The 26,336-nt window shown below is 44.5% G+C and overlaps 1 protein-coding gene and 2 long non-coding RNA genes across 3 annotated transcripts; 2 read left to right on the top strand and 1 right to left on the bottom strand.

The window, feature by feature from the left end:
* Window positions 1-1,540: 1,540 nt before the first annotated feature.
* LOC140592084 (uncharacterized) lies at window positions 1,541-4,517 on the top strand. The gene is made up of 2 exons (XR_011992345.1): window positions 1,541-1,674; window positions 2,655-4,517. It is a non-coding gene; the product is annotated as an uncharacterized lncRNA (long non-coding RNA).
* Window positions 2,704-25,965, bottom strand: LOC111842199 (glutathione hydrolase 1 proenzyme-like). Its single transcript, XM_023808584.2, has 13 exons — window positions 25,624-25,965; window positions 20,899-21,045; window positions 19,427-19,557; window positions 19,240-19,329; window positions 17,621-17,813; window positions 17,286-17,446; window positions 9,197-9,346; window positions 7,154-7,290; window positions 5,019-5,206; window positions 4,419-4,546; window positions 3,859-3,971; window positions 3,673-3,786; window positions 2,704-3,582 (listed from the first exon to the last, which is right to left on the bottom strand). The coding sequence occupies exons 1-13, from the start codon at window positions 25,773-25,775 to the stop codon at window positions 3,436-3,438; spliced, it is 1,851 nt and encodes a 616-aa protein (XP_023664352.2). The 5' UTR covers window positions 25,776-25,965; the 3' UTR covers window positions 2,704-3,435.
* On the top strand, window positions 7,459-7,892 carry LOC111842206 (uncharacterized). Its single transcript, XR_002837849.2, has 3 exons — window positions 7,459-7,547; window positions 7,682-7,734; window positions 7,808-7,892. It is a non-coding gene; the product is annotated as an uncharacterized lncRNA (long non-coding RNA).
* Window positions 25,966-26,336: the final 371 nt, after the last annotated feature.

The raw sequence follows: 26,336 nt of genomic DNA on the forward strand, positions 1-26,336 counted from the left end.
AACCTTTTATTTTGTGATGTTGAGAGAGTTTTCACTGAGGAAATACAATAAAAACACATCTCCAATTCATGGATAACTGTAAATTCGGATAAGCAGTAAATTATGAAATGTCACTTGTTTTCTAATTTTGATACTACTGTAATACTGTACTACTCTATGTATTTGCTGACAATAAGATATTTAACATAAAATATTAACTTTGCATTATTCACGTGAATGATGCAACTTACATGTTGTCTGTTCAATCCAAGACAGAAGGAACAAAGTTGCGATGCAAAATTAAAAAATCAAAGCAGAACAGGGGTATGGTCCCCGAAAGCACAGTTGTTAATTACATTAGTGACTTACACATTTAGAACCATGCATGCAACTGAATGGTTTAAACTATCGAAACCAAGATGTTATATTTAAAAAAAAAAAAGTATGATTCCTCTTACCAGTTTGTCATGCATTTCTTTGTTCCAAGACCACACGTGTATTTGTTCCATCTTCCAAATAATACAAGCAATTACTATCATTTTAAGGTTGTGATTAATCACGATTTATCACAGCATATTATTGTGATTAACTGGATAATTTTTTTTAATCAACTGACACCACTAGTTGTGAGTATTTTGTGATGGTCTAGGCAGTTATATGAGTTCAAACATTTGATATCCAGCCCTATTTAGGAATGCTGCTTATCAAATTTTTGTTTGAAAGTGGCGTGTGGTAGAAAAATTATAAATCAACCTCTCTGATAAGACAGAGAGGCACTTAGAATAAAAGTCTGGACCTCTTAGTTTGGTGAGTAAAGATAATCTCTTTTATTCCAGCAATTTCAGCAAAGCGCTCCCATCATACTCTGGCCCTTGGTACCCAGTCACCCCCAGCCCACAGAGCAAGTTGAGCAACCAGTAGATAAACCATAACTCCCAGGACTTCTAAGTCCTGATTGGTCACAAAACATCAACAAACTAAGCTGAAACGTATAATAAACACAATTCTCCTGCTCCATTGGTTCACCTTGGTAGCAAGGTAAAGTCCACCCATTGTACGCAATTTACTGGAGACAGCCTCGGCTTCTAGACTCTTCTTGAGATATTTATATAGATATTAATTATATGACATTGAATCACTGTTAATGTTTGGGTGTTCCATTGATTAATGATTAACACATTGACGTATTGTCCCTGAATCACTGAAAATACATGGTTAACATATGATTAGTATGATTAACATAAGTATGATTAACATTATGCAATCAACTGCGTAACATATTACAAGGTTCCCGTGGGGTCTTAAAAAGTCTAAAATTCAGAAAGTTAAATTTAAGGCCTTAAAATGTCTTTAAAATGCCCAGATTTTCATCATAGGTCTTAAATTTAATTTACCCAAGTCTTAAAATTCTTACCTCCGTTCATTCCCAAAAAGCGTTGTCCGCAGAAAATAAAATAGTAAAACGCAGTAAAACTAATCCGTTGGTTGTGTTTTCTGGTCTGCACCGGTGTCTGCTGGGTAATAAAACTACAAATCCCATTGCGTGATCACTGCAGCTAGGCAAACAGTTTGAGAAGTCTCCCAGACTTCTGCAAAACTTGCACTCTCAGACACTGACGTCAGGTGCACGTTCAGCCACAACAGGAAGTGCAGGGGAATCAAGCGCTAACTTAGCTCTTGAGGCCAATGTGAACGGTATGTTGTTTTACTATTTGTATTACTGAATGATATAGTTACAAGTTTATTTCATGCCATACATTATTGCAATGTAAATGTTTTGATGTAGTGCGTTAGTAACTTTTTTCTCTGATGACTGTAGTGAATTTTTTCAGTTAAAAGGCAACTACTAGCCAGTTGGCTCACGATATCTTATCATAAAATAAACACATTTCTACTTTTACAGAGCTTTTCATGGAGTTACTTTGTGAATGTCTTAGTTTCCAGCATATAGTTTGTAGTTGTTCGTGTGGAGACGTTTCTCGGTGTCCTTATGTTAAGGCAAGGCAAGTTTTTATTATCATACACAGGGGTTAACCCGTGTGGATTCTCTTTGTTTATCAGCTGTTTCCAGTTGTTTTCATTATCGCTGATGGGTTTGGAACGTAACTTCCGCGATAGGCGGGGGATCACTATATATTTTAAGGCTTAAACTATAAAAAGTTTATGTATATGGTCTTTCTATATCGCGGATTTTCACCTATGGCTGATGGGTCTGGATCCCCCGCCTATCGCGGAAGTTACGTTCCAGACCCATCAGCGATAGGTGAAAATCTGCGATATAGAAAGACCATATACATAAACTTTTTATAGTTTAAGCCTTAAAATACCACTCCCACATGCTTTAAACACATGTGAACTTATTGAAACGCACTTTGTAAACACATATGATATGTGGATGTTGGGATAAGGATATGAATGACATAAAATATGAGAATTTCTGGTATCATTTGAATGTTTCTAGTAATGCATCGTGTTGGTCTTAAATTTTACTCATAATGGTCTTAAAAGGTCTTAAATTTAACTTACTGAAACCTGCAAGAACCCTGATATTATATATTGACTACTACAACTACTTTAATAAGCTACAACTCTTTGTGCACCAGTTGGGGCGGCTTCGAGTCTCTTCCTGCAAGTGGTTTCTCCCCCCCCTTTGCTCCACTGTCTGCCTCTCCAAGGTCCGAGCTTCTGCGGAGCCAACTGCAGGCAGCCTCGCCCCCCCCCCCCCCGTGCTTTTCAATTCAGCCCAAACTTGAAAGCACAGCGATATGTGGCAGCAGAGGATAGAAAGGGAGGTGGAGACGGCATCATGTGATCACAGCCATCTGAAACCCATCATTTTCAAATTTCCCAGAATCATTGTACAGGTCAGTGGTTCTCAGGTTGTGGAGCACAGGATGACTTTCTATACACTTTAAAGTAAATGTTACATATTTATTTCAATGCCAGCCCCCTGGCTCAGCAAATTTAATTGGTAGCATCCGGTAGCTGGGGACCTCTGTGAAATTTAATGTGAGGAAAATTAATTAAAAGATTGGATAGGTGGCAGAGATGAGGGCTAGGGGGTTAACCACCTGACTGTTTGTACTTGCATGACAGTCTGCAATCTTTACCAATGTGCAATAAATGAATAGGTGTCTTTTCAGAGTTGTGTGGCACAACTAGGAGCATTCAGGTAAAAACACATTTTTTGGCTTTCACATGATCCATCCAGTATTTCTCAAAATTGTAGAGGTCGGCGGTGTGGGTGGAGTTGGGATTAGATGAGGGGAAATGGGTGACAGTGCTGTCCAGGCAATACGTTGTTGTTGTTCCGACAGCATTTTTTCTAGTTAAGATTCTTTCTTTTACTTCTGATACTTTCCCATAAAGGGATCTGGAAGATTCAAAGCAGCTGTGATCACATGGATTGAAGAGGGCAAAGAAAGAGGGTCATGCAAGGGAGCTTCCTCTTCCCTCTCAGTACCCTGCTGGATAGCCCATCTTCCTGGGGTCCGACTCAGCGTCAAGCAGATTCTCCCTCCTCAGTATGGCCTGCACCACTGCCTCGGCTGTTTTCAGAAACTCGATCACGTGGTTTTTCTTTGCCAATCCATCCAGCACACTCTAAGCACATAGAAAGACAAGTACAGCTTTGTCGTCATCTGTGTTAGTGCTGCCAGCGTTGTCTGTCGTCTTACCGTTCTCCTTAGTTACCTGATTAAAGCCCGCCTCTACTACAGTGGTGTTGGGACGGAGCTGGTTGTGGATCCTTGGCTCCTTCACCGCCTTCCTCAGGTCATAATTAAAAAACAGCGAGTTGAGGATCACCTGTCAGAGAAATGGACGAGTCAGTTGAAGCACCATGGCAAGAGGATGGGCATGCAGAATGGGTCTACTGACCAGGGCGGTCGCCGTTGTGATCTTGGTCCCACCACCACCTCCCACCACCATTTTGACCTTTCCCCCCTTGTCTGTGAGGATTGTTGGACACATGGAGGACAGAGGCCTTTTTCCTAAGTCATAAAAACCAAGTCAGATTTTCAAAAGGAACTAAAAAGGCTACTACTTTAGCCATGAGTTTTCTGAATTCAAGTGAGTATTCATGAGTGTTATCAGAAACCACTATTAAATAAAAACACAAACACTTTGACTGAAATGCAGAAAGCTAAAGTATTAGTAAAAGAGCACTGACATGTAGGATTTGTAGTTACGATGCCATTTTTCAAGCTAAACAACCCCTTAGAGGCTAGTTAACTGCATGTCACAGTTCCAAAGGCCTCATGTTCCCCCTCACAATAATCTTACACATTTTTCATGCTAGACATAAAAACATGTGCAGCTAAACACTGTGTACCTAGGAGAGAAATAAGGAAATTAAATTCTGTATTTGTGCCCAGTGTCTTGTGAAATTGTTTTTCGTACTTAAGCTATACAAAAGCCCTCATCTCTGGCTCCCTCACCTGGACGGATGTAGTTGTTGGGTGAAGGATCCACTCCATAGCCATTAGTGATATTGGGAGAGCTGAAGTCGTCCATCTCGTTATTGAAGAGGATACCAGTCCTCCGGGACAGAACCTTAGAACCAAAACTGAGAATATTGCGCATTCAATGCCTTTTTGGAATACTGAGTCTTCCATGCCAGTTTACATAGACATCAATGACTGTGGATCAGTGTACAAAATGCTAACATACTGGAAAATAAATGAATATCTTAAAGGTTTTACATTGTGGCCTGGTCCCCCTGATATATAAATGAATCTGTAAATCATTTGTTTCCAAGTTTAACTTGGTCATTATTAAAGAGGATGATTTAGTTTTAGTTAATGAGATAAATGACTTTAACTATTCTAGATTCATCAGACTTGGTTGTAAGGCAGTTTCTATCTAAAAAATGATGAAACCTTCTGCACAATGGATATATTTCAGGTTATATGCTTTGCACAAGAGAAATACAGCAGGGAGTAGAACCAGAAATCTTTGAGTTATGAGACCTTGAGGCCTTGTCTACAGGCTTAGGTGGGAAGCCATGGTAACAGTGGTAAACTAGTTGGTAACCATACGGGTAGTTGATAGAGCTAGTGACTGCTACAGCGCTGCCATCCTCTGCCACGACGGAGAGCTGGGCCGTGCCCTGGCTGCTGGGGACGTAGTAGTCAGGCCCATAGTAGCTTTCGCGGTGGGTGGTGTTGTCAGTGATCTTGTTGCGAAGGTTTTCAGCGAACTTCTCTGAGGTCATGTTAGCTATGAGCTGAGGGAACAGAGATCAGAGCTGCTGTTTAAGTCCTTACCACTAAATCGGTGAGGTAGGTGAGAGTCAGTACATTTACATGCACAGCTAAGTCGAGGTACGATTATAGCTCAACTACGCCATTTAATCGGAGTACTGTCCTTGACCGAATATACATGCATGAGAAGGGAATAGATTTATTGACTGAAATATGTCTGACTCCGCTACAATAGTTGGCTATATGGCTCCTTTCAGCTTGTTAGTATTGGGCTTTTTCCGGTTGATCTATTACGTCACGGACGTAAAAATTAATTAAATTAATAACAATGGATGTGTGGACAAATGAAGTGACACAAGCTTTAATTGCGATCTGGTCGGAAGTATAGATAAAACAAGTATAGGGTAGCATAACAAGAAATAAAGTACACTCAATGATAAAAAAAAAAAAAAAGTTAAGCACCCAGAGTGATGGAAATGAAATTACTCAGCATGTGGTGAAAGGTCATGTGACTATCACAATGATTATACACTGCCCGGCCAAAAAAAAAAGTCGCCATTTGAATTTATATCAGCAAATACTTAAGAGCCAATGACTGGATCATTATTACAGCTCCGCTACGTTATGCAGCAATAAAGTGAAGTCAGCTGAGTACCTGAATCTACTGAATGGCCAAATTACACCTCCATCCATCATCAATGGATTGTTTTCTTCCCTGTTGGCATGGGCATATTCCAGGACAAGAATTCCAAGATTCAATGGGTTCGAATTGTCAGAGAGTGGTTCAGGAAGCATGAGGAATCATTTTCACGCATGACTTGTTCACCACAGAGTTGTGACCTTAACCTCATTGAAGGTCTTTGGGATCTGCTGAAGGAGGCTTTATTGAGTGGTTCAACTCACTTGTCAATACAGGATCTCGGTGAGAAATTAATGCAAATATGGATTAAAATAAAGGGTGAGATGTTGCTTAAGCCTGTGGAAACAATAGCATGACAAATGTGTGCCATAATCAAAGCTAAAGGCGGTCCAATGAAAAATTCAAATTGCGACTTTTTTTTTGGCCGGGCAGTGTAATATCAGATCAAATGGACAACAGAGTTGGCAGCATGGGCACACTGCTGGTCCCATGTCTGTAAGGTGTGGCACCCTCCCGGGCCTGGATACATGTAGCGATAGGGTGTGGAAGGGAGTCGTACAGCCATTATATCCTCTCCTGCGGCAAGTCGGCCCACAGCTGTTGTAACTGGCCCTCGAGATCCTGCAGATTGGCACTGGGTCTGAGTTGACATCGGAGCAGATCCCACACGTTTGATGGGGAAAGATCGGGGAACCTGGATGGCCACTGGAGGACCTCAACATGACGCAGACAGTCCATAGAAAGTTGAAAGACTGTAACAGGCTGCTGTCTCAGGAGGGATAAGACATGCGGACTCAGGATGTCACTGACATAGCGCTGTGCCATCAGGGTCACCCAAATCACTACCAGAAATGACCTTAAGTCATACCCTTTTGGCTCCCCACCCCATGATTCCAAGAGTGACACCAATGAGTCTCTCCACAACATTGGCAGGATCAGTCCTCTCCCCTCAGCACCACCATACACACCCTTAACTTATAATAACTTCACTTTAGGTTTTCTATGCAAAAGAAGCTTTGATCTTGATATATTTCTTCATGTGCATAGATTAGAACAGAGACATTTTATCCTTTTATTTTTGTATACGGAGTCTGGTCTGCAAGTCTGTACACACAAGCTAAGAAATCGCTTCAGTTAGATTACCACAAGAACGATCACTAGACCCCACCTTGGACTGATTCAGGGTAAGCACCTCGCTGGGAGGTATTCGGTTTATGAATCATTACCCTCAGCTACCATACTAACAAATGCCTCCTACTCCTTTGAATGGTATCCAATGGTGACAGCCCCAATACCTTAGGATTAGAGCTTAATGGGGTGACGGACTTACATTGGTGATGTTCAGGTAACGAGGATCCCCCAGATTGCTCCTCTTGCCGTAGGCGAAGCGAAAGGCTTCCACAATGCGGTGGTAGGTAAGGGTCTTCGTCTCTGTGTCAGAGACACTCGCGGCTGTTAAGTTATAGCCTGTCGGCAGAAGAATTCCGTTAAGCAGCAGCTGGGAAACTGTGGAATTCCATGTGTAGCCAAGTGGGGAATATTGATTCCTTCGCCCTATTGGTTCCCTTGTGTTTTGGGCGTGGCTTAGTGCTGTATATAGGGGGTGGATGGCTAGGTATGGCGCTGATGCGGCTCCTGTTGCTGGCGGTGGAGGTAGCAGCCGTGGTGTGAGTGCGCAGGAGGTTGACTGGCACATTCGTTCTCATCCCTTAACCATTGATGTGGTATGTTGGGGGTCGAGCGGTTGGTGTAATGCGCGCCTTTGGGGAGCTGTGTCCTGTTGCCGGTAAGCCCTCGGTTTTAATATGTGTGCCCCGCGATTATACCTACCGTCATTAAGCAGCTTGTGTTTTTGTAGTTGGGGAGGTGGTGAAGGCAGCCCCAGCAGTGTTATAAGTCCTCAGGCTGGTGGTAGGTATATCGGGGATATTAGCGGGGGTATTTATTTGTTAGTGTGACCTGTAATTATTTTAATATATTGCAGGTTTACTGGGAATGTGGACCTCGCCGCTGTTTTGTTTTGTCTGTCTGTCTACACGCGATCGACATCGGCATATCCTGTGGAGCACAGGGGGCCCGTGGGGGGGGGGGGTAGCCCAGCGTGGAACCTTGGTGCCTGGAGCCTCTTGGAGCGGTGCCATTCTGCTGCCGATCTCTGCGTATAGCCTATATACACTGCCTCAAGATTTTGTAATTTGGTTTCCTTTGGTTTGCTTTATTATATTGTATGGATTGATTATTTGTATTTTTTTGGTTTGTTTTAATTTATCTTGTTTTGCTGTGATTTTGTATTTTAGCTTTGGGTGGTTAAGCAGGTGCCGCGGGGTAGCGGGAAGCAGCTGTACTATACTAACTTGGTGTCTTGTCTTTTCGCTGTTTCAGGGCTAGTAGCCTTGAGCGGCACCCTCCTGGCTGGTGGTGGACCTCACCCGTGTGCATGTGCAGTATAAGTCACTGGTATTGGCTCACTAAGCACATGTGGGTGTGGTTGTCTGTGCTCCTGTGAAGTACCCACGGAGGTCGTGTTTTATCTGGCGTGGTTTGCTGCAATGGTTAAGTGCCAAAGGGGTTTTAGATTTATTGTGTGTAGTGTGGATTATTGAATCTTCCATGGGATGTAATGAAAACTTTTGCTGATTCACATCTCTGGCCCTTTCCAGTGAATCGAACCTGTGTGCTGTATTTGAGTTGGGTTATCATTGTCCCCGGGTGCGGTGTCCCTGGGGTGGTGTAGTCGGCTATTTATAAAAAGGGTATTGTAGATCACTCCGCCACACATGGAAATACTCATCAAAAAAAAAAACTGACGGTTATAAGAGGGAATTTGAAACCATCTTAAAGACAGAAAGACAACCTTCTTTCCATCCAAATGAAACCGTGGAGATATTTGTTCAATGAAAGGGAGCAGCTTTCATTACAACATTGAAGCGAAAGTCACAGTGCAAAACACCTAGGAGCAGTGGCTGGAGGCTGTCATTATTGATTTGCAGGATAAGCCCTGATGATTCCTGCAACCTTCTCTTAGAGAGGAGTTTGCTTGGGACAACAGAAGCTGTTTAGAGAAGGTGCTCCATCAGAGCTGAAGTCTAAAGAGAAAAAGTCCACAGTTCTGGAAAGTCACAGCTCCACCTACTGCTGAAACCTGCTTCCCCAACTGTAACCCCTGGAGACCTGAGTGTTAATGTCACAGGCAGGCTTTTGCTGCTTTAAAGGTCCCCGAATCACTCAGCAGACTAATACCAGTCACTTATTCTCCCTTCCTGTTATGTCATGGCAAATTTGCAAGATGGAGAATGGCAGGATTTGGCCAGCAGTGCCTGATAACCCACTGTGACTTTCATATTGTCTGCGGGGGGAGGGGGACGCAGCTTACCTTTCAGGGTGTTAAGTATAAGGGCGAGGACTGGACCACTGGACGGGGCACTGGGGGCCCACATAGTGTACTGGTCCACTTCTACTTTCAGCGGGCTTTCATCTAGCTGAGGTCGGTAGGTCTGCAGGTCCTCCAGTGTGATGATACCCCCTGGAACGCAAACAAAGAGACATTGGGCTCTATACTACGTCTTGTAATTAGTCATTGGCTTGCATATTGGCGGATTGCCAGGTAGTAGAAGAGTACTTCTCTCCAGATAATACGGATCTACTAATGCGCAAAGTGAAAGCACCATCTACGGCAACAGCAAGAATCCTCCGATGTTGAGGTCTGTTTTCCTGCGGAACCCTCCACAAAAGAATACTATGCCTACTTTGGTTTTACACCGCCAGCCACTTGGAAGGACATTAGCATTCTGAACATCCCTTGTCACTCTTGTGAATGTGCAGTTAATGATGGCAGAGTAAGCGTCTCAGTTGCTGGAGCCTGCATGTGTATTACTTGCGATTCCCTGTTCAATCAAGTACTCCTGGATTTCTTTTGCTGTCCATTTCTCTGCTGTTTTGAACCCCAACATGCTGGTAAGCGAAGGGTTAGGGCAATATTTGGTAAAGATCACGGTGACTTCACAACTTGGCCCTTCAGTGCAAGGTAGAGCCCTTTAGGTCAATTATTCTATGCATTCATTTCAGTCAGTAGGTTGTTTGAGTTACAGGGAATTCTTGATACAGGGTCAATGGCCTGTACCCTCAATGATGGACATATTCCTGCCACCATTGTTACAAAGAAGTGTCCAAAAACTGAAAGGATGATTTTAGTAGGTTGTGAAGGTCTGCAGGTTAACCTAAGGCCATCTATGAAACTGAACTTGAAACGTATGAGGTGAAGTGCATTGTCCCAGTTCTTGTTGTCCCTGGACAGAAAGATGACATCATTATAGGCACAAATGTTCTGAAGTATGTGATGTAACAAATGAAGGCCAGTGATTACTATTGGAGACTTGTTTCATGAGGATCGCAGGGATCTCCACATGTAGAACAAGTTTTGGAGGTGATGGCTAATTTGAATAGATGGGGAAGTGACGATATCCCAGTAAAAGCGGGAACAGTCAAATTAACGCAAATAGTCACTTTACTTTCCAAGCAAGAGTACCTTGTGTAGGAAAGATTGCCAATGAATGTACCCACAGCAGGAGGCCTTGAGAATCGGGCTGTGGAGTCGGAGTCGGAGTCGAGGAGTCGGAGTCGAGGAGTCGGAGTCGGAAGATTTAGAAACTGAGGAGTCGGAGTCGGAGCATTTATCTACCGACTCCACAGCCCTGTTGAGAATACTTGAAGTCATCTTCCATAGTTGGAGGGAGCATAATGTGAAACTTAGACCAAAGATCAGTTAAGTTCCTTGGACACATTATCAGTGAGGATGGTGTAGCAGTTGATCTGGAGACAGTGGAGATGGTTTCCAATATACTAAAGAGGGTCTTAATGGAAGCGGATGGCTGCATGCCCTCCATGCATTGGATAAAGTTGTTTCTTGGCATGGTGTTTTATACCAAACTGTTCTTCCATTGCCAAGCCACTGTTTGCCCTCACTGCAGGCCAAAAAAGAAAAGGAAAAATTGGACCTTCAAAAAGGAACCCCCAATGTTTTCAGGAAACTCCAGCTGGCTGATTGAACAAAAGATTGTGATACTGCCTTTTACCGTCTGAAGGAGAAAATTCTAAACTCTAGCAGTTCTAGCTCATCCTGATTTCACAAAGCCATCAGTTTTGTTTGTGGATGCTTCTCTTGATGATCTCAGAGCCATCTTGTCCCAGGTATTAGAGGGGAGACTAGTGCATGTACCATTGTACCTTTGCTAGTAAGACACTCAGAGACTCACAAAAAAGGTTGGAATTTGCCCATTGGTTGTTATTTCTTGCACTCAAATGGAGCATTTGTTAATTCAGTCAATGGTCTAAAAAAGCAGTATTATACTGTATGGACAGATAACACGAAGGCGGGGACCTTGGCGATCCGATCCTCGGCTACAGAAGCTAGCTCTAGGGACATGGAATGTCACCTCTCTGGTGGGGAAGGAGCCTGAGCTGGTGCGCGAGGCTGTGAAGTTCCGACTAGATGTAGTCGGGCTCACCTCGACGCACGGCCTGGGCTCTGGAACCAGTCTCCTCGAAGGGGGCTGGACCCTCTTCCACTCTGGAGTTGCTCACGGGGAGAGGCGCCGAGCTGGGGTGGGCATACTTATTGCCCCCTGGCTGGGCGCCTGTACATTGGGGTTTACCGCGGTGGGCGAGAGGGTAGCCTCCCTTCGCCTTCGGGTGGGGGGACGGGTCCTGACTGTTGTTTGCGCTTATGCGCCAAATGGCAGTTCAGAATACCCACCCTTTTTAGAGTCCTTGGAAGGGGTGTTGGAGAGCGCTCCTCCCGGGGACTCTCTCGTTCTGCTGGGGGACTTCAATGCTCACGTGGGCGATGACAGTGAGACCTGGAGGGGCGTGATTGGGAGGAACGGCCCCCCCGATCTGAACCCGAGTGGTGTTTTATTATTGGACTTCTGTGCCCGTCACGGATTGTCCATAATGAACACCATGTTCAAGCATAAGGGTGTCCATATGTGCACTTGGCACCAGGACACCCTAGGCCGCAGTTCGATGATCGACTTTGTGGTCGTGTCATCGGACTTGCGGCCGCATGTATTGGACACTCGGGTGAGGAGAGGGGCGGAGCTGTCAACCGATCACCACCTGGTGGTGGGTTGGCTCCGCTGGTGGGGGAGGAAGCCGGTCAGACCTGGCAGACCCAAGCGTATAGTGCGGGTCTGCTGGGAACGTCTGGCGGAATCCCCTGTCAGGGGGAGTTTCAACTCCTACCTCCGGCAGAACTTCGCCCATGTCCCGGGGGAGGCGGGGGACATTGAGTCCGAATGGGACATGTTCCGCGCCTCCATTGTCGAGGCGGCTGACCGGAGCTGTGGCCGTAAGGTGGTCGGTGCTTGTCGCGGCGGCAATCCCCGAACCCGCTGGTGGACACCGGCGGTGAGGGATGCCGTCAAGCTGAAGAAGGAGTCCTATCGGGCCTTTTTGGCCTGTGGGACTCTGGAAGCAGCTGATGAGTACCGGCGGGCCAAGCGGAACGCGGCTTCGGCGGTTGCTGAGGCAAAAACTCGGGTATGGGAGGAGTTTGGCGAGGCCATGGAGAACGACTTCCGTACGGCTTCGAGGAGATTCTGGTCCACCATCCGGCGTCTCAGGGCGGGAAAGCGGTGCAGCATCAACACTATTTATGGTGGGGATGGTGCACTGCTGACCTCAGCTCGGGATGTTGTGGGTCGGTGGAAGGAATACTTCGAAGACCTCCTCAATCCCACCGACACGCCTTCCAATGAGGAAGCAGAGTCTGGGGACTTGGGGGTGGACTCGCCTATCTCTGGGGCAGAGGTCGCTGAGGTGGTTAAAAAGCTCCTCGGTGGCCGAGCCCCGGGGGTGGATGAGATCCGCCCGGAGTTCCTCAAGGCTCTGGATGTTGCGGGGCTGTCTTGGTTGACACGCATCTGCGGCATCGCGTGGACATCGGGGGCGGTGCCTCTGGATTGGCAGACCGGGGTGGTGGTCCCCCTCTTCAAGAAAGGGGACCGGAGGGTGTGTTCCAACTATAGGGGGATCACACTCCTCAGCCTCCCTGGTAAGGTCTATTCGGGGGTGCTGGAGAGGAGGGTCCGTCGGATAGTCGAACCTCGGATTCAGGAGGAGCAGTGTGGTTTTCGTCCTGGCCGTGGAACAGTGGACCAGCTCTATACTCTCCGCAGAATCCTTGAGGGTGCGTGGGAGTTTGCCCAACCAGTCTACATGTGCTTTGTGGACTTGGAGAAGGCATTCGACCGCGTCCCTCGGGGAGTCCTGTGGGGAGTTCTCCGGGAGTATGGGGTGCCGGGCTGCCTTATAAGGGCTGTTCAGTCCCTGTACAACCGGTGTCAGAGCTTGGTCCGCATTGCCGGCAGTAAGTCGGACTCGTTCCCGGTGAGGGTTGGACTCCGCCAGGGCTGCCCTTTATCACCGATTCTGTTCATAACTTTTATGGACAGAATTTCTAGGCGCAGCCGGGGCGTTGAGAGTGTCCGGTTTGGTGACCTCAGGATTGGGTCTCTGCTTTTTGCAGATGATGTGGTTCTGTTGGCTTCATCAGACCGCGACCTTCGGCTCTCACTAGAGCAGTTCGCAGCCGAGTGTGAAGCGGCTGGAATGAAAATCAGCACCTCCAAATCCGAGACCATGGTCCTCAGCCGGAAAAGGGTGGAGTGCTCTCTCCGGGTCAGGGAGGAGGTCCTTCCCCAAGTGGAGGAGTTTAAGTATCTCGGGGTCTTGTTCACGAGTGAGGGAAGGATGGAGCGGGAGATCGACAGGCGGATCGGTGCGGCGTCAGCAGTGATGCGGGCGCTGCATCGGTCTGTCGTGGTGAAGAAGGAGCTGAGCCAAAAGGCAAAGCTCTCGATTTACCAGTCGATCTACGTTCCTACCCTCACCTATGGTCACGAGCTTTGGGTAGTGACCGAAAGAACGAGATCGCGAGTGCAAGCGGCCGAAATGAGTTTTCTCCGCAGGGTGGCTGGGCTCTCCCTTAGAGATAGGGTGAGGAGCTCAGTCATTCGGGAGAGACTCAGAGTAGAGTCGCTGCTCCTCCGCATTGAGAGGAGCCAGATGAGGTGGCTCGGGCATCTGCTTAGGATGCCTCCTGGACGCCTCCCTGGTGAGGTGTTCCGGGCATGTCCCACTGGGAGGAGGCCCCGGGGAAGACCCAGGACACGCTGGAGGGACTATGTCTCTCGGCTGGCCTGGGAACGCCTCGGGATTCCCCCAGAGGAGCTGGAGGAAGTGGCTGGGGAGAGGGAAGTCTGGGTTTCCCTGCTGAGGCTACTGCCCCCGCGACCCGACCTCGGATAAGCGGAAGTTAATGGATGGATGGATGGATGGATGGACAGATAACAACCCTTCAACATACATAATGACAAAGCCCAAGCTTGATCCTTGCAAACAGCTTTGGTTAGCCAAATTGGCCCAGGTCATTTTGAACCTAAAGCATATCGTGGGGACAACTAATGTAGTGGCAGATGCCCTGTGTAGAGATCCATTTTCTGTATCAGCGAGTGAGAGATTAATGAATTAATCATACAAAGATCTCTTGATGGAAGCAGAAGGGATGGAAGAGGATGGAGCACAAGATATCTTTCGGTGAAAAGTCTAGTGTCATGGGCTAAAGGAAGCGGAAAACTTGTCTTTAGCACATTTGAGAATCAGGTCCCAGGTGCCTTGGGACTATTATGATGTTCAGACATCCTTTATGATGCTCATTATGAATGGGAGATGTCCACAGCTACAAGAGCAATGCAGTTGAGTCGTTGCCTCAAGCTATTCTGACAGGCTAGGATGCTTTGCCACCTTTCTCTGCCTAAGAGCTGTTTAATAGTCAGAGATTAGACCCTGTCATCTCAGTGGTCTTCCTAATCATTGAGAGAGGCAGGTGGCCATTGAGACGTGAATGGAGTAGGCTGAACCCCAAGGTAACAGCAATGCTCAAACAATGGGACTAATTGGGACAGGACTTGTAGGAGTCTCACTGGATGTTAGGGGATAGTCCGCACCTTACACCTAGCAAAGCAGCACTTTTTCTGCCGAAAAATGGACTGACATTAAGGGATATGTGAGATGTTGCCAGAGATGTGTTTTTGTGAAACCCCAGAGCCATCAGCTAGATCCCCATTGCATTTAGATCTCAGCACCCATGGAAGTTGTGTATATGGAGTTTTGGACCAGAGGATTGCAAGCAAAGGTCCATTGAGTCATCACAGTTCATTGCCCGCACCTGTCCCTTGTTGAAGCTAAGTGTATTTAAGTGCCTGCCCTTACTCTGTCCCTCAGTCAGTCATTGCATTTGTTCTTGCGCTGCTGTGTGATTGATCCTGCTTTCCTCCCTGCTTTAGTTCTTGTTATCTACCCGCTTTGTTTTTGACCCCTGATCGTTCTTTGTTTCTGGTTTCTTGAGGAGTTCTGTTTCTTGTTTTTTTTTTTTTTGTTAAAGTCCTTTGTTTTCTAGAGATGCAACACGGATCGTCCCTTCATTTTTTGACCAGGCCAGGCCATAACAATGTTAAGTAACTCTCAAACTTAGTCCCATTTCATTATGGGATGAATAGCTATGATTTTGAATCCCTCACACTGGGCGTGTGTTAAATTGTGCAGGTATGTTAGAAATTATTCCTTATTGCGTTAGTTATGCAAGTGGTCCTACAACTTGCAGGGAAACAATTGTTTTCTGGGGGTTGGTGGCGGGATTGGCACTCCAGCCACCGTAAAACAACTCAAAGTTCTGCTCGATACAAACAAACACGATACTCTTCTGCTCTCCGCAGGAGTAGCTCTGCTGCAGCCACCCGCAGAAAGGCTGCACGCACCATGAAAGGAATGGGGGAAAGCCTTCGGGAGCCCTGTCCCTGGATGAGTTGAAACCGTCCGAGAGCTAATAAGGTGAAGCCTGTTGGGGATTGGGGCTGTTGGGGATCGGGGTTGGTGTGGTGCTGAGGCGGCGCCTGCTGCACGGCAGCACTTGGGTCCCAGTTTGAGGTGACCCATGTGGGTCGGCACGTGGAACGTCTTGTCTCTCCAGCAAGATGACCATCTTCCTCTGCTGTCGGGGGAGCTTCATAAACTCTGCGTTTCGGTGGCAGCACACTCTGAGGTACTCAGACCTGGGAGTGGTCAGCTCTCTGTAGGTGGGTATACCTACTTTTGGTCTGGTCGGTCTGATGGCTGCCATACTCGGGGAGTAGCTATTGCCGTAACGGATTGGCTCCTTCCGATGGTGTCTGACGTCACTCCTTTCAACGAGCATATTATGGGACTCAGGCTAAGGCACTCCTTGGGTGTCTTGTCTGTTGTCTCAGTGTATGCTCCGACCACGGTGAGTGATGTCTCGTTGAGGGAGACAATTTACTCGCTCGGTGGTTGAAGGGTGCCCACGAGGTGACACTCCTCTGGTCATGGGTGACTTCAGTGTGACCACTGGCACTGACAGGGCTGGTTAGGAGGATTGTGTCAGTCCCCATGGGTCTGGAAACCATGGTGAAAGTGGCTTCATGTTCCTTGATTTTGCGAAAGGTCAGACACTGCGAGTCGCTGGATCTTGGTTCCTCAGCTGCATCGTTGGACTTGGTACTCAAATACTGGTGGTGCGGTGAAGGAGATCAATCACATACTCATTGTGCAGATGCTGGAGGCTCCTGCAGAACAGAAGTTCTGATGAGTTTGCATGCAATTTGTGTGAAGAACTTGCAGACTTGGGTGCAACTGCTGACTCTAATGTGATGTGGGAGACCTTCCGTGATAAGACCCCGAAGCTTGTCGAGGGCTGTGTTGGTGTTGCCAGTGTTCCCAGAAGGAGGTGTTTCATCTCGCAGGGCACCCTGAATATTATTGAGAGGAGTCACAGCGCCCGACTTGGTGGCAACTCCAGTCTGCATTTCACTTTGAAGTTTATTTTGTTTTTGACAAAAGTCTCTCTGCTATAAACTGTACTGAGGGAGGGGATTAAGAGTTCGGAACATAAGTTATGTACACTATGGTCTCTGGCAAATCTCATTCCACACGCATAACACAGAGGGTAACCAGATCACCACAGACTTATGCCAGTTACAACTACAATCAATAAGCACTAGGGACTAGGGCTACACTGGAGATAGAGAACCCAGGTGAAACAGGGCATAATTACAAACTGGAATACCCAACAATGGTACAAAACAAGGAGCTATGCAGAAACACAAGAAAACAATTATTTGAAATACACAAAAACAAAATCTGCACTGGAGGAGATGCTTATTCATATTCCTCCTGCTTAGGCTATTCAGCCACACAGAGGCCTGAAGAGCAGGGGAAAACATTAGCAACAGAAAAGTGCTAGAACACTGAGGAAAGAATGGTATGACCAGCGACACCTGCTGGTCGAACGGGGAAACAGACAGAATAGGACAAGGCAGAATTGACTGATCCTGACACAAGGAGCTTAATCAATTACTGTTGGTATAATGGGTAACAGGAGAGACAACCTGCTTCCTGAATGTCGTTCACGATGTCCTCTGCCATTTTGCCAGTGTAATACACGTCAGGTCCCTCAGTGGCTATTCTTTCATAGGTGTTTGCAAGAGTGGGAAACCTAATGGTTTCGTTCTCCTTTAGGGGACGCTTGTTTGCATTGCAGAATACGTTGCTGAAACACAAAGGAGGAGAAACAGCGGCATTAGATCATAAAAGAGGAGACATTAGCAGCTGGCTCATGAGATCATTGTAACATGCAACAGTTCGGTGTTCAGGAGCATTAACAAATAAACAAAGCTGAGTTCAGTGCACTGGAAATGCGTGCAGGTTGAACGTCACTTCTCACCACAAGGCTGCATCTCCCTGGATCGTGTCCTTGTTTTTGTCAATGGCCGAGGCCAGGGCATTGCTGATGGGGAACCCTTTGCGAGCCAGACGTATGCTGGGCTCGAACAGATCCTTCCAGGGCAGGCGGCCATGCCGGCGATGTGCCAGCTCATACCCCCGGATCTCCCCCGGCACAGCGATTGCCAGACCACCTGCAAGACAGTCGACCCACATGACTGAAACTACCCCACCTGCGAATGCGGTTCCTCAAGGCTTTGGGGTCAACATAATCATCATCATCAGCAGATTCTAGAGTAATCCATCCATCCATCTTCAAAGCACTCTCCTGGTGTAGGGGTGCTCGGAGCTCATTCCAGAGTGCAAACACACTACAGGAAATTTAAAGATGGCCTTTAGCTTGACTGTAGCTAAGTGGGAGGAAACCTCACGACACGAGAACGTACATACTCCATACAAAGAGCAGAGGTAAGATTTGAACCCTCAACGTTAGATGGTTGATTCTAGAAATGTTTTTTCTTTGTATCTCTCCTTACATTAATCACTAAAAGTATAATTTACCAAAGAAACTAGTAATTGTAGTAAATTACAGCACCATTTTATCTTGCATTGTTTACTCCATGCAGAGGCCAGAAAACATTTCATACATTTCAGTTAAATCCTAGCATTGCAGCAAGGCGTGTAGAAAGTGGCATCATTTCCTATTTGTTTGCTCCCCCCGTCAACATGAGGGTGTTTTAGGGGGATCTTATTCCTACTGGCCTTTGTGCTCTCAGGTTTTCCTATCAGCCCCTCTGAGGGGTTCCTTAAAATACAGAGAACAAATGTAACATCACGACCGCTTTAGGTCATTCGCTGGAGGCACAGTGGAGTCTCTACGCTTGACAGAGCATCCTCAGGTTATTTTTGTACAGAAACGCACGATTCTGTATTGAAGCCAGCTAACTGGCATTAGCTGAGTGTGCTTGTTGGCACAGGAGCCTTCATGTACCGCAGTACACAGGAACAGGAGTTGTGTGGGCTACTTTGTGACAGCTTTCTGTAGTAAAAACTGCACAAGCGCCCCCTACCTTGTGGCATGAGTCATATCTCAGATGGCAGTGAGCAGACTTCAACAACAACGTATGGCCAGTGCACTGCGCACCTTTAACCTGTGTCATTGTGATTCGCCGCCGGTCAGTAAAGATAGCATGATGCACTGCTATATGCCATATTTAGACGTCTTTTCCACAGGTTGCTCTCTGATGTCACTGTGCTCAGGCTGGATTTGATGTGACATTTATCTTTGTAAGCACTTATTAACTGTCTCGGTAAATCTTGGCTAAGAACACTTCTGTTGTTATTGTCCATCACTGGCTGGTAGTATTTAAATATTTATTGTATAATAATTGCAAGATGGCAAGGTGGCCTAGTGGGTTGTGGGTTCCATGTGTCTGTCCCTGTGTTCACATGGTTTGTTTCCCCTGCCTTGTGCCTGGTACTTTCTGGGATTGGCTCCAGGCTCAACACCACCCTGTACTGGATAATTTTTCAATGGAAAACGGATGGATGGATCAAGACTGTATTATTGTTCCCAACTAGCTCAGCAAATTTTGTATTACAGAGGCAATGGGGCCTCACCTTTACTGGACAGCTGTTTGTTACCGCTGTACATGTCTTCAGATGCGTTCAAAGGTGCCGTCCCTCTCGCGTTGATGGTTTCTACCTTTCCTGGGTAAATCAAAACAAAAGGCAGCCTGTGTAGCTCTGTCGGATATTCTGCAAATGGGGGAGACACAGAGCTTTCAGGAGCAGAGGGCAGACCCACCTGTAGTAGCATTGTAGATGGTGAAAAACAGCCCTCCCCCAATCCCCAGGCTGTAGGGGTTCAAGACCCCCACACACAGCAGGGCGGCGATAGAGGCATCCACAGCAGAGCCCCCCTTCTTCATAACGTCCCTGAGTATGTTGGAAAAACACACACAAATGCAGTCAAAAGCTCTTTAATGGATGGTGTGAACAGGGCCGGATTAAGGAAGGTGGGAGCCTCTGGTCCAGGGACATTTTTAAGTCCCTTGGCTTACAAAATGGCCAAGTACCAATCATGTTCTGAAAACAATTAATTATAGTTTCTTATTGCAAAAGCCTATAAAAGCAGGAACATGAAACACTGCATAGGCCATACTGTAGTGGTGGAAAAAGTACTCAAGTATAGACACTATGCCAAAGTTACTCAAGTAAAAGTCATCCAGTAAAATACTACTTAAGAAAATTGGTTTTAAAAGTACTTAAGTACCAAAAGTGAAAAGTACTACGCGTTGAAATTTATTGACATAAAAATAATCTTTCCCTTTAAATACAATCAAGACAGAATTGAATATAGCATTTCAAGTAACAGTGCATCACAATAAGGAAAACCTGAGTGGCAAGAGTATAGTCGTCCCTCGCCACTTCGCGCTTCGACTTTCGCGGCTTCACTCTATCGCGGTTTTTTTGTCTCTACGCGTCGGAAGCATCTTTGCTCTTCATAATTAAATGTACAATAATAACAATGATATTTATAACGTCTAATATTTCTTATTTTTTCTAATATTTTGGGTAATACGAGTGTAACTGTCATGACCTGCCTGTCCGATCTTCTTGTACATGTGTGCCACGCCCCCTTATTAACCAAACATTCAACCCCGATTGTGACCAGCCGTTTTGTCAATTTGATTCAGTTTGAAGTCCACGTCAGTGTCTGTAACCCCAGGTCTGTCATTGACGTTTTGATGTTACATATTCCCGTGTCCTGCATTTGGAGTAATTCCAAATAAACCTTTCAGTCCTGATTCCTCGTCTCCCCGTTCCTGCTTCCGTGTCCAGCAATCATAAAGTAATGGTGACTAAAGGGTGTTATTTCATGTCTAGAGGGCTCTAATAATGTTAAAAAACCGTATTTAGAAGGTCGTATTTAGGTTTCCAATGCTCTAACTACGAAAATATTCGATTTATAAATAAAGAATCCTACTTCGCGGATTATTTTTAGAACGTAACTCCCGCGATTAACGAGGGACCATTGTATTTTCTTTTTATTCAGAAAAAACAACAGTTAAAGTTGCTGAGTTTGGTGGCACAGATTAGTGGACTGACTTTTTTTTATCCTAATGAAAACGAAAGATGGATGTACGGGCCTGATTTAATAATGAAATATAAATGTCTTGTGGCTCAGGACCATTAGACCTCTTATAGGCCTAAGTGGTGAGGCGAGAGAAAGCGAGAGAAAAAAAGTGTACAGGGTGTCGGTGTGTGTGTTCATACCTCCCAACCTCTGAGCAAGGCCCCACATCCGACGCCACTGCAGCCCTGGAGAAGGAGTGCCTGTCACCCAGAGGTCTGTAGAAGTTGCACGATGCCTCGAAGATGATTGCCAGAAGAATTATGATCATCTTCCAGACCATTTTCCTGCTGCAATGCATGGACAAAGCATACTGTCACACACATATACTGTACACTCCACCACTCTCACATGTCTGTTGGGGTGTTCCTCTATAGGTTCTGTTCATAGAACAGAACCGTGGGCACTGCTACGCTATTCAGCTCGCCGTTTGGGCCTCCTGCGAACCTCAGCTCATGTTGAGACGTGCTGTCCGAGGGTAGACCAGACTGACCAACATTCCCCGTTTGTCCCGCCAGTGGCCATACAGCCTCTGCTGAAGACCAAACCGATTAACTTGGATGACACTTGTTATACACACTGAAATGCAATGGTAGCTTGAATCACAGCTGTAATTATGTTTGCAAGCCGTACGTTGTTCCTGCACACACTCACATGTGATGCGGTCCACACAGGAATTACTCCTCCAGCACAGATGCTTACAACACAAGTGTGTTATAACAGCTAATAAATATGTAAGAATCCGTGCCACTATCCAAAATATTCCTGTTACTTGTGATGCAGATGGCATGGTAGCAGTACAAAGAGGCAGCAGAAAGGTTCAGATGTGACGTGTGTCAGCCTTAACAAAGACAAAGTCCCTAGATTCTTAAGGCTGTGGTACTGAATGTCTGTTCACAACAAAATCTTTCATAGTAGGCCTGCTGTTTGAAATCCCGAATCTTGATGTCATCGTCCTTACTGAGACCTGGCTTGATAGTAATGCTTCTCCACTACTTAAAACATGTCCCCGCAATTTTAGTTTTTTCATTGTGTCTAGGTTGAACAGAAAGGCAGGTGGTGTACAGTAGCATATTTATATTTCACAGTCTTTTATGCACTATGCAAGTTTCTTTTTTACATTTGAATACCTTGCAGGGAACTAGCAATATCAGTTAGCATCAGCTACCAACAATAACAAATAGTATTGTTGCCATCTTAGTTAATAGCAATAATAGCTCGATACTGCAAGCTCACCTAGCACGACTGACCTGGCTAATGACAGAGCTCAGTGGAGGAGGACACATTGTTTACATCCAGTCACGTTACTGGGAGCATGAGCGCCCGATGCTAACTTCTGCGCAGTGATACAGTTGGTGTGTGGAGTATGGTAGAATGAAAATAGATCCTATACATGAAATTGCTCACTACAAGGTCTGCGGATTGGCATGAGTAACAGGGTCAAAATTTCTGGTAAAAGACAATGCTGTTGCATTTTTTAAATATAATTTTTTGATGCTTTAATCACCATAGAAAGAATGCTATGGTGTGTGGTAGCTGACAAATAATATATGCAGTTTATGAAGTTCATTTTTAAAATTCATTAACCTGAATTCAGTTAATTTACTTTCGCCTCAAAATAAAGAAACAAATTCAGTTGGAAACATTCAATGCGTTTTAATGCCATTTTCATAATTCAAGAGGTATTTGTAGCATCCCTGGATGAATGATGGTGAAACTCTCAACTGATGGTTCATAAAGGGGTTTTACTGAGATGCACATAAACGGTGAACTATGAGCTAAAAAGGAAAATGGGGAAGGGAAACAAAAATAAAACAAACATCACATTCCGTTTATATGATGACCTCTAGTCCTATAAGAATCTCTTTCAAAGCACTGTAATATGGAAACAACGCAAATACCATGAAACGTATTTATTAACTGAATACAGTTATGTGGAATACATTTAATCAAGGCAGACGTACGGAGTGTCGATCCGAAATAGCAGTTTCTTAACGTAACATTTAAAAGTTTAAAACTCATATGAACAATAAAGAGGCATTTTATAATTATACAAGTACAACAAAATACTGACAGACCTTGTGCCCTAATCAGCCAGGTAATAAAAGAAAAAGGAAAAACAGTCTTTCCTAACTTACCAAGTGCTCTTTTCTGCTCCACTTCACCACCACTGTACTGTCATGCAGGTCTGTTGTGCTTACACTACAGGCTACACCAGTGCCATAATTTCAAAATAAAGTCTAGACATTCGGAAAGAAAATCCATGAGATCGCTCCACAAAAATATGGGAATATATGTAATGTAGTTGCAATCCAATTGGGACAAAAAGAACTTGGCAGCAAGTCTGAATGAAATATAAGAACAAAATGGTCATTACAGCATGTCTGTAATTCCAACATTTGTCTAACTGTAGACTGGGGGGGTGGGGGGGGGGAGATGTTTGTCCCACAGTATTTTTAACATACTGTAATCACTCATTGACTTGTAATCATCGGTCTCTTCCTAACGAGCAATGGAATTACTGGTCTAGTGGATCCTCTTGCCACAACAGAACATCATGCTTTTACATGTGACTGAATATTCCATAGATTTTGCCTGAGAGTGCTGAATGCATAACAAATTAAATCACTTATTCACTTATTAAATGATATCAGCCTATTCAGTGAAGGGACACACAGGGAGAGATAGAAGTTCATGCATGAGTATCTCTCATGTCAGTAGGCCTGTCTGATTATATGCACTTGCTTATTGTCCTCTAACAAAGTTTGGCTAACCCTTCCCAAGATGAGTAGGAATGGAAATCGGCAGTGACCACCTAAATCGATAAGCGTTTGCCTATTCGATTTGTATCTCAGTTTAACAGATGATTCTGAAGAGCATTTCAAGTGTTACAGCGCATTAGGTAATAACGCTGAATTTCAAAATAAATTATAATTTGACAGTCTCAATGAAGGCATCAATCTTGGTTGTTTTATTACATTTTTATCAAAGAGTGCAACTCCCGTATTGTGTAATAACTGCTGCAGTATGTAACAATTTATAAACAAAATGCAGGGAAATGTATCACATATTGCATTCAAGATGTCGATTACAAAATGCAACAGATTATTACAAAATGGAAGTGCTGTTACATATTGAAGTGAAAATGTATTATACTTTGTCAAGTTATTGCATAATGCAGCATTATTGTGTAAGGTGTTGTAATAAGGTGTACCTTTAAAGTAAAGACAAGAGCTCTAACAGCACATATTTGTTGTGTGCCTTTTGATTGCAACATTTTCAGTTTGGAATACACAATGAAACGAAAATACATTTCTTGACACGGGTGAAACCTAAATTCACAAGTAGATGTTCAACATGGAAAACATGCTAATTGTGGCTTTGCGTTGGTCACAGCTAGTGCTAGACAGCTCAAATACCCTCCCACATCTGGGTCATTCCATGTCAAATCACTACACTTTTGGACCTCATTGTCATGGATTTTAACAAAACTTGGCAAATATAGCCTAGTCAAAGTCATAGCCCACCCACCCCCCAAAAAAAAAGTTAAACTTTGTTCGCTTAAATCTGCCTCAATATTGATCCAAGAGACGCCTAATTTCAGTTTCATGAGTTACTCGTGACCAAATCAGCATACCAAGTTTTGTTAAAATCCGTGACGATGACGTCCGAAAGTGTGATGATTTGACATGGAATGACCATTATATCACCTGAATGTGTGCTTTTGGCAGGAAATTCAGATTGGGCTAAAATAAATAAATAAATAACCAATGCCAAGATTTAAGTCCAGATATTCCACTTACCGAAATATGGATTCCAGATATCTATAAATTCTAATTCAATTTTGACTAGTACCTAATTTTTACTAGCAAGAACTGTTACTAGCAAAAGATCATATTAAGGATATCCAACTCGATTTTCACTATGGTATTAATATTACACATCTACATTCAAATGTGCATATATTCACTATGAGTTTTTATTGGTAAATTTTTTTTATTATATATATATATATATATATATATATATATATATATATATATATATATATATATATATATATATATATATATATTTTGGATAAGAGGCAAAAACTCAATGGAAATGTACTACTAATAAAATTGAGTTGTAGATATCTATAATAAAAATTTTACTAGCAACAATACGGTTCTTACTAGTAAAAATTATAGTTGGTACTAGGAAAAATTTAATTTTATATATATATATATATATATATATATATATATATATATATATATATATATATATATATATATATATATATATATATATATATATATATATATATATATATTCTCGCTATTAAGAATTGAATTTACTCAGCTACCTGTTGATATCGTATTACTTAGTAGTTACTACTTTCACTAGTAGAAATCAATTTATAATGCCTAAGCCTAATCCTATTAAAAGACTATTTGGCTTGCCATAGCAACCTCCATAATTCATACAACTGATAAGAAGCACGTGACAGGGGACGCCACCGAAGGAATACTACTCTGTCACTGCAGGGCAATTTATAGACACCAATACACCTACTGTCTTTGAACTGCGGGAAGAAAATCGGACCAACATGGAGAGAACGTACAATGAGATATTAATAATATGTTAATGCATTTCATACAGGTGGAACAGGTTCCCCTAAACGAGCCATGGATGGAAATTTTATTATGGTTCCCATCAATACTATAATGTGACCGGGAGAACAATTAATGGCAAGTGGTGCACTTTGTCCGTGTCTGCATTCACAGAACATGCTGAGTCCAATGTAAATAAACACGTGAAGCCGGTCGATATGGCGAAGCAGCATACAGGAGCATTTGGCATCAATTAATGATGAGCGAATTTACCGTTGTAACTTGGAAACCTCGGGGAACGGGGATCCAAACGCAGAGCAAACAATGATCAGAAACGAAAAATGGAAGTCGTAGTCAGAGGTACAAGATGTGGTCGGTACGCCAAGAAGCCGGTCCTGGTGGTGCAGGGAAAGGCAGTCACACATGCAGACACGGGAAACCCAAAACTCACAGTCTTGCCAAGAAGGGTATGCTCTCCGGGCGTGGGATCCGGAATTACAAGCACACAGAAGTACGCGGGACAGACCGAGAATGTAGCGGAACCGCTGGGTACCTGCACACGAAACAAGTCTTTGCACCTAATGAACTGGTTAGACCGGTTATAAAGGGCTAAACAGTCACGGGAACGAGAATGATTCGCAGCCGCTAGTACTCTGGGGGCGTGCCCGCGGTGCAGGTGGCGGAGCGGAACCAACCGTATATGTTCTGTCATAAAATACTACCTATCGAGACGTGCTATCGAGCCTTTCTGCGCATGTGCAGTTCCACCGTCTTGGGATTAGGGTTAGGTTTTAGGGGTTAAGGTAAGGGTTTTAGGGGTTTTGGGAGGTTAGGGTTAGGCTAAGAGTTAGGGTTAGGGCTATTGATTAGCACTACGGTAGCATTTTTCGACAAGACAGTATATATCGACAGAACACCGTATTTTAAATAGTTAATTTTCTTTTAGATGTAACCATTTCAAAACCTTTCCTAAACGTTCCCCAGTA

The sequence above is a fragment of the Paramormyrops kingsleyae genome, chromosome 7, assembly GCF_048594095.1.
Source record: "Paramormyrops kingsleyae isolate MSU_618 chromosome 7, PKINGS_0.4, whole genome shotgun sequence".
Lineage (NCBI taxonomy): Eukaryota > Metazoa > Chordata > Actinopteri > Osteoglossiformes > Mormyridae > Paramormyrops > Paramormyrops kingsleyae.

Coding starts and splice junctions, on each gene's coding strand:
- LOC111842199 (XM_023808584.2), bottom strand. CDS start 25,775: ATGTGTGACTGCCTTTCCCTGCACCACCAGGACCGGCTTCTTGGCGTA. Junction 9,347..17,285: donor GAACGACATTCAGGAAGCAG/GTTGTCTCTCCT, acceptor TTTGCGTTCCAG/GGGGTATCATCACACTGGAG. Junction 3,972..4,418: donor CAACAACTACATCCGTCCAG/GTGAGGGAGCCA, acceptor TTTATGACTTAG/GAAAAAGGCCTCTGTCCTCC.